The 13,159-nt window shown below is 37.6% G+C and overlaps 1 protein-coding gene across 2 annotated transcripts; it reads right to left on the bottom strand.

The window, feature by feature from the left end:
* Positions 1-3,928: 3,928 nt before the first annotated feature.
* Positions 3,929-11,866, bottom strand: LOC131407835 (olfactory receptor 8B3-like). 2 transcript variants are annotated; one of them, XM_058544439.1, is made up of 2 exons: positions 11,850-11,866; positions 3,929-4,874 (listed from the first exon to the last, which is right to left on the bottom strand). In XM_058544439.1, exons 1-2 carry the CDS (start codon positions 11,864-11,866, stop codon positions 3,929-3,931), a joined length of 963 nt encoding a protein of 320 aa, XP_058400422.1. The 2 variants fall into 2 exon arrangements, with proteins under 2 accessions (XP_058400422.1, XP_058400424.1); XM_058544441.1 differs by lacking the exon at positions 11,850-11,866 and having other exon boundaries at positions 3,929-4,896.
* Between the last annotated feature and the right edge of the window lie 1,293 nt (positions 11,867-13,159).

Raw genomic sequence — 13,159 nt, 5'->3', positions numbered from 1 at the left:
TCTGGCTTTATGAGAGATAACACTGCGTAAATGATTATTTTCTTGGTTTCCACAGTTCTATTGTAACGTCAGACACTATGAGTATGCCACATCAAATACTGCTCATTTATCTACTTTCTAGCTTTCAAAATTTTGTGGTTGTTTGTGACTCTATGTTTTTTGTTTTTTGGTCCTTGTGAATTAATGCCATTTTTTTAATCTCTGCAGGAATAAATAAAGACATGTTGCCTACATTAAATTTGCCATTTTTAACCAGAGTCCTTTGTTTTATTTCTAGGATGATGCCAAGGAGCACACTAAGTCAGCAGGAACCTGGACCCTGGCAAAGAAAGCTCCAGGTCTTAAGTAATTCTATTCTACTCTGAATAGATGGTGCATGAAGCCTAAAACTCCATCAATAGACTCTCTCTTTATTGTAGAGATTATACTGATTCATTTCATCCAATGAACATTATTGGGCATTTAGACTGAGAGACACAGTGAACACACATAAAATGAGATACAGGCCTTCCCCTACAATTCCTCAGTATAACTAGAGAGAGAACTGAGATTTGTACTGCTATTAGTTGTCGTCAGCCAATGCTAAATTCTTTATACACCTTCCCTCGTGTCACCCTTACTACCACCCTTTAAATCACACAACTTTGTCTCATATACAAAAATCCCAAAGCTGGGAGGGCTTAATTGGTTGTTATGAGGTCAAAATAGCTACTGGCAGAGCAAGATTCATACTTAGGTGTCTATGAATCCAAAAGTGATTTATTTAATCACTACACTGTATGCAGATTGGGTGGTATGTGCTATCACACAGTTTTGCACGGGGTACATTCAGGATTATTTCAATTTAAGTGACAGGACTCCAAGTCAAACTTGCCTAGATAAACCAGCCTACACCAGCAAAGTTCATGAAACTGGTAAGTCAAGGAAATAAATGGCTTCTTATTTGACTGGATAGGGCTGATCATTCGTGGGAGTGTGTCTCTCTTCCCACTTTTTGTACTGCTTGATTCTATCTGGTTTTAATCTCAGATGAGCTCTTCCATTGTAGTGAAAATAGGACTACCAGAATCTCTAGATTTAATCTTACCAGTTCAGTAACTCCAGGAAGAAAAGAAAATTGTTAAAAATAGTTTTGGTGGAAAAGATTATAGTCAACTGACTGTTTCTGTCTAATCACTGTCATCAGAGTTTAGCATGTACAGATTAGACAAGATTACGTCTTATGAGGTGGGCAAGTTGGTCCATCAAAATCACTTAAAATATGTTTCCTGTATCTGACAAGGTCTAATCAGAAAAAGAAATGGCATACTATGTGCTTCCTACAGAGGATTTTTGCAACAGAGAATTGGTTCTACAGATATATTGCCAGGAGGAAAGTGCAAAAAGTTGCCTCATAAAAATATAAGGACTAATAAAATAGCTACCACTCCCAGGACTGGTGGAACAAATAGAAAGAGGAAGAACCATACCCAGATTCTAGAATCTCAGAGGAGAAGCTCTATAGGATTGGTGCTGGGATTAATGGAGGGTTTGGAGGTGCCCCACAGCTGGTGCTTGGACCTCTGAACTAGAGGCTCCACCCAGAGGCTGCAGGGTCCAACATGGAGGGAGACCAACAAGAAGGCCTCACATCTGCTTGAACCACTCAAGGGGCACAGCCCAGTCAATGAAGTGAGAGAGGATGGTACAGCTGATAAGGGAGTGTTGTCCACCTACTGACTACACATCTAAGGGGGCTGCCACAGGTTACGCACATTTTCATGTGCTTTTGGCCGTTAGCACACTTTCCTTTGGGATTTGTCTTTCAAATCATTTGACCATTTAAGAAATGGTCTTTTTATTATTGAGGTATCTTTTAATTTTTAAGTTATTCTATATTCTGTATATAATATCTTTATCAAATATATGTACTGAAAATACTCTTCAACTCTGTGACTTGTCTATGAATTTTTTTTGATAAATAGATGTTCTAAATTTAATAAAGTTTATTTTACGTTTTTCTTCTTTGGGCTTTAGTGCTTTCCAGAATATGTCTAAGAAATCTGTGCCTACACCAACATATTTTCCGATGTTTTCTTCTAGAAGACTCATATTTGTGTATATGGTTTTGATCCATTTAAAATTAACTTTTGTATGTACTGTGAAGTAGAGATAAAATTTAATTGCTTTCTCATAAATAGTTAATATTCCCAGCATCAATTCCTTAAAAGATTTTCCTTTTCCTATGGAATTACTTTGTTGCTTGGTTAAAAAACGATTGACTATTAAGTGAGGATTTGTTTCTGAATCTTCTATTCTGTACCATGATTTGTCTAGTTTTATAACAAAACCAATCTGTCTTCATTATCAGAGCTTTATACTAAGTTTTAAAATCAGTTATGTAAGTCTTGTGTCATTTAGGATTCCCCAAGAAGCAGCTGCCAAGAAATGATTAGACTTGTAATTAGACTTGTAATATTTATTGTGGAAAATATCTGTGAAGGATAAAATAGGAGGGAGTAGAAGCCAGTTATAAAGGTCTCCAGACCCAGATGAAAGTCTGACACCTAAGAAAGGAGAGAGAGAAGGGAGGATTGGGTAGGAAAATCACAGACCACAATGCAGTTCTAAAAAGTCTTAGTCAGAAGGATAAGATTCCCTAAAGAAAGATTGCATATCAGAAAAGAGCCATGTTACATAGAAAATGGAAAGCTCCTGTATGACCCACCATGCTAATCCATTGGGTGGGGACATCTCAGAGTAAGCATGGACTCTGTCTGAACACTATGGTGGATCCAAAGGAGTATCAGCCATAGACTTTTATCAGTGATGCTCCCCATAGCTGATTCTCCTGAAGGGGAGCTGAGGAGCAGGTCTATGGCTGCCACAGTCCTCCCCCCAAAACAAATTGTAGCTCAAAGTTTTTTCTGATTTATTTATTATTGTTGTTATTTATTATTATATTTTATTAATTGTTATTTATACAAATATTATTGCTGTTGTTATTCAAACAAGATAATACAATTCAACAAGCAATTCTTGTCTTTCAAATATATCTGACATTCTAAATATACAAATGGGAAAAGCATTGGAGAAATAAGGAAATTATAGAAACCAGCATCTGCTTTACATATGTTTATTATCTTATTGGTGAGACAAGGTGCTATAGTCAAATCTTGAAATCCCAACTCCCAAAGTTGTTGATATTAGGAGGTGGACCCTGTAGGAGGTATTGAAGTCATGAGGATGGAACCCTCATGAATGGGATTATCGCCTTACAAAGGAGACTCCATAGAGATCACTGACTCGTTCCAACGTGTGAGGCTATAATGAGAAGTGTGTGACCCAGAAGAGGACCTTCACCCATTCATGCTGACACCTTGATCTTGGACTTCCAGCCTCCAGAACTGTGAGAAATAAATTTCTGTTGTTTGTAAGCCATCAATTCTGGTACTTTGTTATACTTACAAATACTATACTTTAAGCTATATACACAATTTGTAATGAAGACATTTCACTGAATCCTGTTGCCTGTATCAGTAATAATATTGATAAGAACGAGAATGCTTCTATAGTATTTGGCACTGTGCATAGGTGAACAGGCTGTAATGATAACTTTCTGTGACTTATGAATCTCATCATATTTGTCCAGATTAGGAATAACCCAGGGTACAGAAGGAGTATGAAAAAAATATGAAAAAATAGGTCAGTATATTTATTCCTTTTATAAACATGTTACTAATTATTTAATAAACTGGTAAGAAGTACAAGAGATACACAGGCAAAAAATGAGACAAGATCAGCTATAAGGTAAATTATGAGAAGTCTATTAAACCACACATAACACAATCTGTAGAAGCGACATAGTTATGGAAAAATCTCATCTTGAAAAACACTAATGAAAATTGAATTCGAAAATCGAATGTCTCTACATTAGTCCTCCTTCTAGTCAGAATGTGTTTCTCCTCTGGATTTTAATCAGGGATCCCTTCAGTGCAAATTTGACATCCCTGTTCCTAAAACTGTAGATCAAGGGATTGAGCATGGGCCCCACATTAGTATAGAAAACAGAAGAAACTTTTCCCTGCTCCATAGATCCAGGAGAAGAATATTTAAGATACATGAATGCTGCTGATCCAAAAAAGAGAGAAAGAGCAATGATGTGGGAGCTACAGTTTCTGAAGGCTTTTGATCTTCCTTTGGTGGATTTGATATGAAGAATGCTAGTGATGATAAAGACATAAGAAATTAGGATGGTAAAACTGGGTACTGTGATATTAATACCCACAACAATGAGAACTACTATCTCATTGACATAGGTGCTGGTGCAAGAGAGTTGGAGGAGTGGGAGGATGTCACACAAGTAATGGTTGATGATATTAACATTGCAGAAAGTTAGTCTAAGCATGCACCCTGTGTGGGCAATGGCTCCAGCAGATCCCATCAAATATGCAGCAAAAGTTAGCACAAAACACACCTGATGGGACATGGTGACCTTGTACATCAATGGATTACAAATGGCCACATAGCGATCATAAGCCATTGAGGTCAACATATAGCATTCAGAGATGACAAAAAAGAGAAAGAAGAAGAGCTGAGTCATGCACCCGACATAGGAGATGATATTCTTCTTTGATACAAAGTTCATCAGCATCTTGGGAGTGAAAACAGAAGAGTAACAGAGATCAATGAAAGATAGGTTGAAGAGGAAATAGTACATGGGGTTGTGGAGGTGAGAATTTAGACTAATAAGAGTGATCAAGCCAAGGTTGCCCACCATGGTGATAATGTAGATCATTAGAAACAAGAAAAGGAGGGGTTTCTGGAGCTCTGAACAGTCTGTTAATCCAGCAAGAATAAATTCAGTCACTAATGAGTCATTTCTAGCCAGCATTCTCAACTTTGGAAATCTGTGAGAACAGAAGAAAATTCCATTAATAGAGATTCCAGCTTTGTTCTTACAAACTTTTATTTATGAGAAGGGGACTCAAACCGGCAGAAATAGCTCCTTTGCCTTACAGGGTCTGAATGCACTGCCACACACACCCTTCAACATTTAAATCACTCTATCTTTTATTGCATGAGCTGCATGAGACAAACAACTCCTCCTGTCTTTACTAGAAGATAGAAGGATGGAGTGGCTGAGGAACAAACCTACCTGATGATGAGTTTCAGTAGTGGGAATGTATTCCCCATCTCTCCCTCCTATTCATCTGATCCTTCACTTCCTAGTTCCTTGTCATGTTTCCATTACCCTACTAGAAACCTCAGTTCCCTTGTGATGACCATTAAGAAAGAGGATTCCCCTAGGGCAGAGACCATACTGATGTTCTGCTTTTTAGAAGGGTGTCCCTAATAGTCTATAGGGTTTTCAGATACCCTACTACAAGACTCCATGAAGTCAATAATTGATAGCAGGTATTGAGGAAAGCCTTGGTAGGCTATGATTTATAACTAACTAATTATAACTAATTTATACACTCTAGTGTTTCTACACATTTTTCTCCTCTGTTCCATTCTTGATGTACAGAGAATGAATAAAGGAAGGTGGATGTGCTTTCCCAGGTGTTGTAGGATGGCATGAAACAGAAACATAATTATTTTGGGTGCTGATTAAATTAGTTAAATTTATGAAAATGTATCAAGCTGTACACCTATATAAATTCTTCTATCTGTATAATGTATTTCACTGAAAAACTTTTTCTTAAGAAAGAGACAAATATCACCTTCCTCTAATGTTGCTATATTCTGGATGTGTCAGTTGGTACTGCTATAGCTGTCTTGCTACCAGACTGAGGCTGACACCAGCACAGAGAGGTATGCTGAGAATAATGCAGGCATTAGAGTCAGAGCTCCATATCTTTGAGTTTCTTGTTGTTCAATATAAACACTTTTCCTCACTTTTCAGCAACAGAGAGAGTGAGAGAAAAATAGAAATTTGATCAACTCACTCTTCTTCCATTGAGAGAACTCAGCGCTGACACTTTACCTGTGTTTCACCTCCACTGTCCTGGAAGAAGAACTGGCTTTTGCAATATCAAAGCTGAGGCGATGTAGTCACAGACTCTTCTTCTTTTATTAGCAAAAGAGTCAAAGCATAGATCTCACAGTCTGAATATTTCAGGAGTCATTCTGAGTTGCAGATCAATTTATAGTTATAAATTTACTAAGAGAGTATGAAGGGAAACCACAGACTTGACACTTGAGCCCCCATGTCATAGAGACATGGTATTTGCTTAAGGCTTATAATTCTTTTGGACCTGATTAGAAATCCAGTCATAGATCTCCCCTAGGATCATCATGATAAGATCTGCAGGGAAGAAATTGATGTCTCTGTCTACACTCTAATCGTGACAGTAAGTATTGATTTCCCATCAGGGATTATATATCCCCCAGAGCATAGGAGAAAGGATCCTCTGCTGTTCCCTATAAAGATGCAAATTCTTAATGCTATTGAAAATTTCACTAATTATAATTCTAGGTAACATATTAGTTTTAAGGATTTATGTTCATACAGATTTATGAACATTTTAGTAAAGTTTATTTATTACGCCCCTTTTTAATATTTGAGCCCCCTTAAACAATCAGTGTTTATGCAGATTTTGTAAACATAAACAAAAGGATTTTTTTAATTGATTTCAGAGATTATTGTTTAAAAAAAGGTATTTAATACAGATCTTTCTTGACTTATGATGGGTTTGTGTCCTGATAAACCCATTGTAAGTTGAAAATATAAGTAAAAAATGCGCCTAACCTATCAAACATCATAGCTTAGCCTAACCTACCATAAAACTGCTCAGAACACTTACATTAGCCTACAGTTGGGCAAAATCATCTAACATAAAGCTATGTTGTAATAAAGTATTGAGTATCTCGTATTACTTATTGAATACTGTGTGAAAGTGAAAAACAGAATGATTGTATGGGTACAGAAATGTGTCAGTTGTTTACCCTCGTGATCGCGTGGCTGACTGGGAGCTGTGGCTCGCTGTCGCCGCCCAACATCTCAAGAGAGTATCATACCGCATATTGCTGGCCCAGAAAAAAATCAAAATTCAAAATTTAAAGTACGGTTTCTACTGAGTGTATATCACATTCAAAACATTGTAGAGTTGAAAAATCGTTAAGTCGAACCATCATAAGTCAGGAAATGTTTGTATAAGAATGATCCATTATTTCATCAAAATTTAATTAACTTGGGTTGTTCTGACTCAATATGTCTTTGCTCTTAATAGCTTAAAATCAAATCTATAAGAAAAATCACTATTAATAAGCTTCCACTTTAAGAAAATATGACTTTAGAATTCCCAGATATGTATAAACTTATGACCATGCTTGTGAGAAGGAATCTATTTCTTTTTATTTTGAAATTACTATAGATTCACAGGAAGTCGCAAAAAAATGTGTGGAGTCCCTTGAACTCCACCCAGCTTCCTACCATGGTGACATCTTCAACAACTGTACTACAATAACAAAACCAGAAAATTGACATTAGTTTAATAGTGTTAACAGGATACAGGACCACAGAAGTTATTCAGTTTTCAACAGTTTTACATACACTGTGTTGTGTGCATCTGTGTGTGTGTGTAGATCAATGTGATTTGATAACCTGTATAGATTTATGTAACTACCATCACAGTCATGATACAGAACTGTTCCACTACCATAAAGGACTCCCTTATACCACTCCTTTGTAGTTACACTCATCCCCTCCCACCTTCATCTCCGTCTTCTGGCAGCCACAAATATGTTCTCCATCTCTATAGCTGGGTTATTTGGAAGACAACAAATGAAACTATACAATATAAAACCTCTGAAATTGGCTTTTTTCGCTAAGCTTGACGCCCTTAAGTCCATCCCAATTGTTGCACGTATCAATGGTCCATTCCTTTTATTGCTGAGTTGTATTCCATTTTTTACAACCCACTTTTATTCAATTTTCCACAGTAATTTAAAAATTACTAGGTTGTTGTTTAATGCAAAACTAAACTTGTTTTATTTATGGAAATGTTTCAGGGGCAGAGGCTAGAAAATCACAGTTGAAACTGGTTCTTTTCACAATTTTCTCTTTTAAAATCAATTTTATTGTGGTATAATTTGGATACAATAATATGCATCCATTTTAAAAGTACCATTCAGTGACTTTCAAAAAATAATACAGCCATGTAACTACCACCATAATCAAGATCTAGAGCATTTCCATCACCCCCAAAATTCTGTCATACCCCTCTGCTAACCATTCCCTGTCCTTTCTTAATCATGAAGGGATGTTGAAATTTGTCAAATGCTTTTTCTGCATCTATTGAGATGATAATATGATTTTTTATCTTTCATGCTATTAATCTGGTGTATCACATTTATTGATTGGTGTATGTTGAACCATTCTTGCATCCCATGGATAAATCTCACTGATTAGGGTGTATGATCCTTTTAATGTGCTGTTGAATTCAATTTGCTAGAATTTTCTTGAGAAATTTTGCATCTATATTCATCAAAGATACTGGCCTGTGGTGTCCTTACCTGGCATTGATGTGGGGGTAATTCTGGCCTCATAAAATGAGTTTGAGAGTGTTTCCTCTCTTCAATTTTGGAAGAATTTGAGAAGGTTTGGCATTAATTATTCTTTAAATGTTTGATAGAATTCACCAGTGAAACCATCTGGTCCTGGGCTTTTCTGTGTTGGAAAGATGGTGATTATTGATTCACTCTTCTTACTTCTTGGTCTGTTCAGATTATCTATTTCTTAATGATTCAGACTTGGTAGGTTGTATGTTTCTAGGAATTTATCCATTTCTTCTAAGTTATCCAATTTGTTTGTTTGTGGTAGTCTCTTATGATCTTTTATATTACTGTGGTATCAAGTTGTAATGGTTCCTCTTCGTCATTATATCATAATCTGGATATCATTACCTTCTTTTTCTCTTGTTACAGCTGTTTAATTAAAGTCTATTTTGTCTAAGTATAGTTACCCCTGCTGTTTTTTGGTTTCCACTTGAACAGAATGTCTTTTTCCATCACCTCACTCTCAGTCTACGTGTGTTCTTAAAGCTAGTCTCTTGCAGGCAGTATATAGTTGGGTCTTGTCCTTGTTTTTTGTTGTTGCTCTTATTTCAATCCATTCAGCCACTCTATGCCTTTTGATTGGAGAATTTAAATCATCTACATTTAAAGTAATTATTGAGGGCCAGTCCCGTGGCTTGGCGGTTGAGTGCGCGCACTCCACTGCTGGCGGCCCGGGTTCGGATCTCGGATGTGCACCGAGGCACCGCTTCTCTGGCCACGCTGAGGCCATGTCCCACATACAGCAACTAGAAGGATGTGCAATTATGGCATACAACTATCTACTGGGGCTTTGGGGGGGGGGGAAAGGAGGAGGATGGGCAATAGATGTTAGCTCAGAGCTGGTCTTCCTCAGCAAAAAGAGGAGGATTAGAATGGATGTTAGCTCAGGGTTGATCTTCCTCAAAAAAAAAAAAAAAGAAAAAGTAATTATTGATAAGTGAGGACTTATTAATGCCATCTTAATTATTTTATAACTGTTTTGTAGTTCCCTTGCTCCTTCCTTCCTCTTTTGCTGTCTTCCTTTGTGACTTGATGATTTTTATAAGGATAAGCTTTGATTCCCTTCTCTTCATCTTTTTGTATCTACTGTAGGCTTTTCTTTGTGGTTACCAGAAGATTTATATAAAATATCTTATAGACATAGCAGTGATAACAATTAACGTGATAACAATTTAACTTCTATCACGTATAAAAACTCTACCCTTAATATCCAAAATATATAGAGAACTCATTCAACTCAACAACAAAAAAACAATGAAACTGATTAAAAAATGGTCAGGGGATCTCAACTGACATTTTTTCCAAAGATATACAAATGGCCAACAGTCAATGAAAAGATGTTCAACATCACTAATTAGTAGAGAAATGGAAATCAAAACCACAATGAAATATTACCTCATGCCCATTGTAACGGCTATTATTAAAAAGACAAGAAATAACAAGCATTGGAGAGGATGTGGAGAAAAGAGAACCCTCATACACTGCTGGTGGGAATGTAAACTGGTGCAGCCACTATGGAAAACAGTATGGAGAGTCCTCAAAAACTTAAAAGTAGAACTACCATATGATCCAGCTATTCTACTTCTGTATATTTATCCAAAGAACATTAAAACACTAATTTGAAAAGATATACATGCCCCTATGTTTGTTGCAGCATTATATACAAAAGCCAAGACTTAGAAACCACCTAAGTGCCCATTGACAGATGAATGGATACACACACACACACACACTCACACACACACACACACACAGGAATACTACCCTGGCATAAAAAAGCTGGGATCTTGCCATTTATGACAACATGGATGGACTTTGAGGGTATTATGCTAAGTGAAATAAGTCAGACCGAGAAAGACAAATACCACATGATCTCACTCATATGTGCAAGATAAAACAACAACAAAAACATAGATACAGAGAACAGATTGGTGGTTACCAGAGGGGAAGGGGGATGTGGAGAGGGCAAAAGGGGTAAAGAGGGACATTTGTACAGTGACAGATGGAAACTAGACTTTTGGTGGTGAAAACAATGTAGTCTATACAGAAGCCAAAATATAGTGATGTACACCTGAAATTTATATAATGTTATAAACCAATGTTACCTCAATAAAGAAACAAAACCTCTACCCTTTTACTCTCCACAATTTATGTTTTTGATGTCAAAATTTACCTCTTTGTATATTATATATCCATTAAGAAATGATGTAGCTATAGTTATTTTTAGTCCTTTTGTTCTTTAACCTTTACTAGAGTTAGGTTGTTAACACACCACCATGTTACAGTATTAGAGTATTCTGAATTTGACTATATATTTATATTTAGCAATGTGTTGTATATTTTCTCACATTTTCATGTTACTAATTAGCATCCTTTTGTTTCAGTTTAAAGAACTCCTTTCAGCATCTCCTGTAAAGCAGGTCTACTGCCAATGAATTCCCTCAGAATTTGTTTGTTTGGGAAAGTCTTTATCTTGCATTCATTTCTGCAAGACAATTTGGTTGGGTAAAGTATTCTTGTTTGGAAGGGTGTTTTTTTCTTTCAGCACTTTGAGTCTATCATCCCACTCTCTCCTGGGTTGTACGGTTTCTCCTGAGAAATGTGCTGATAGCCTAACGGGGGTTCCCTAGTATGTAAGGATTATTTTTCTTCCAGCTGCTTTTAAAATTCTCTCTTTGTCTTTGATTTTAGCGTAATTATAACGTGTCTTGAAGAAGACAGTTTTGGGTTGAAATAGTAGGATGACCTATTAACTGTGTGAAGTTCGATATCCAAATCTCTCCCAGATGTGGGAAGCTCTCAGCCCTTATTCCTTTAAATAAGCTTTCTGCCCCTTTCTCCATCCTTCTCCTTCTGAGACTCCAAAAATGTCTACAATAGTTCTCTTAATGGTATCCCCTAGTTCATGTGGGCTTTCTTCACTCTCTTCATTTTTTTTCTTTGTTATCCACTGACTGCATAATTTCAAATGTCTTGTCTTCTACTTCTTCTGCTTGATCCAGTCTGCTCCTGATGCTCTCTGTTGCATTTTTCATTTCATTCATTGCATTCTTCAGCTCCAGAATTTCTGTTTGATTCTTTTTTATGATTTCTATCTCTCTGTTAAACTTCTCATTTTCTTTATGTATTGTTTTCATTGAATTGTCTTTTTGCTTTTTCTTGTAGCTCACTGAGCTTCCTTAAAACACTATTTTGAATTCTTTATCAGGCAAATCGCAGATCTTCATTTATTGGGATCTGTTTCTGGAAAATTATTGTGTTTCTTTGGTGGTGTCATGTTACATTGATTTTTCATATTCCTTGAAGACTTTCTTGCTATCTTCATATGTGAAGAAGCAGTCAGCTCCTCTAGTCTTTCTGACTTGTTTCAGCAGAGTATTATGTTCTGTTGGCCCTACTAGTGATTCTGAGGCTTTCTCAGACCTTTTTCTTTGGCTACACCTGCTCCACACTTCTTGTTTCATCTTACGGCGGAGTTCTTATGCTTGCTTGCCTGTTTGCAATCCAGCAAACCAATCAGTTGCTGATAGCCTCGTTTTGCTTTACCTAGGGTGAAGGTACGTTTACGGTTTCCCCTAGGCCTGCAGTCAGGCCACCTTTCTGCATGTGCTCACTAGCCATCTGCAAAGGCTTCCTCTCACTGAAAGAACACACAGGGCGTCATGCATGGGATGGGTATGTGTGGGGATGAGGTGCACAGAGCATGGGGGTTCCCATGGGCCAGTTGGGGGCATCCCAAGTGGCTCAAGAGCAAGCTTCCTGATAGAGTCCATGACAGAGTTAGTAGGATCCCCATCCCTTTGACACCCTCCAAGAGCCTTATCTGCTACTCTCCCAGACACTCCCCATGTCTTAGTCACACAGTATACCTTAGCAATCTGGTTGAGATGAGAGAGAAGTGGGTCTCTTTGGCAGTGTCCCACACAGCTGCAGAAACTAGACATTCACTCACATGTTCCCACTTTCCTCAATGGGAAAAATCACGGACCAAGAAGACATCTCTTGGCACAGAGGTGTGCCTCCTTGGGGGAGGCACGGCATGGGTAAAGTAAAACTGTTCCTCTTACCATTTTTTTTTTTTTTGGTGAGGAAGATCAGCCCTGTGCTAACATCTGTCAATCCTCCTCTTTTTTTGCTGAGGAAGACTGGCCCTGGGCTAACATCCGTGCCCATCTTCCTCCACTTTATATGGGATGCCGCCACAGCATGGCTTGCCAAGCGGTGCGTTGGTGCACGCCCGGGATCTGAACTGGTGAACCCTGGGCCACTGCAGCGGAGCGCGCGCACTTAACCACTTGCACCGCTGGGCCAGCCCCATCTTACCCTTTTTAATGCATCCAATCTTGGATTTTTTTCCTCCAACAATGTGCTGGAAGTTCTCCACTGGACTTCTTGACTTCCACAAAAACTCCTTCATCTGTGGGTCAATATTGGTTCTCTTTGCAGGGAGGACAGTACAAAACTCTTATTCTACCATGATGATAACATCATTCATCTTCGAATTTTTTTCAGCCAACCTGAGTCAAGGCTCTCAGTCTTCCTCCACTAAGAATAAAAACTGGAACACCCAGAATTTTAGTTGGTCTTATAATCAGTCAAAGACAAAGGGAACATAGGG

Source organism: Diceros bicornis, chromosome 7 (genome assembly GCF_020826845.1).
Source record: "Diceros bicornis minor isolate mBicDic1 chromosome 7, mDicBic1.mat.cur, whole genome shotgun sequence".
In the NCBI taxonomy this organism is placed as follows: Eukaryota; Metazoa; Chordata; class Mammalia; order Perissodactyla; family Rhinocerotidae; genus Diceros; species Diceros bicornis.
This window is presented reverse-complemented; position numbering and strand designations above follow the sequence as displayed.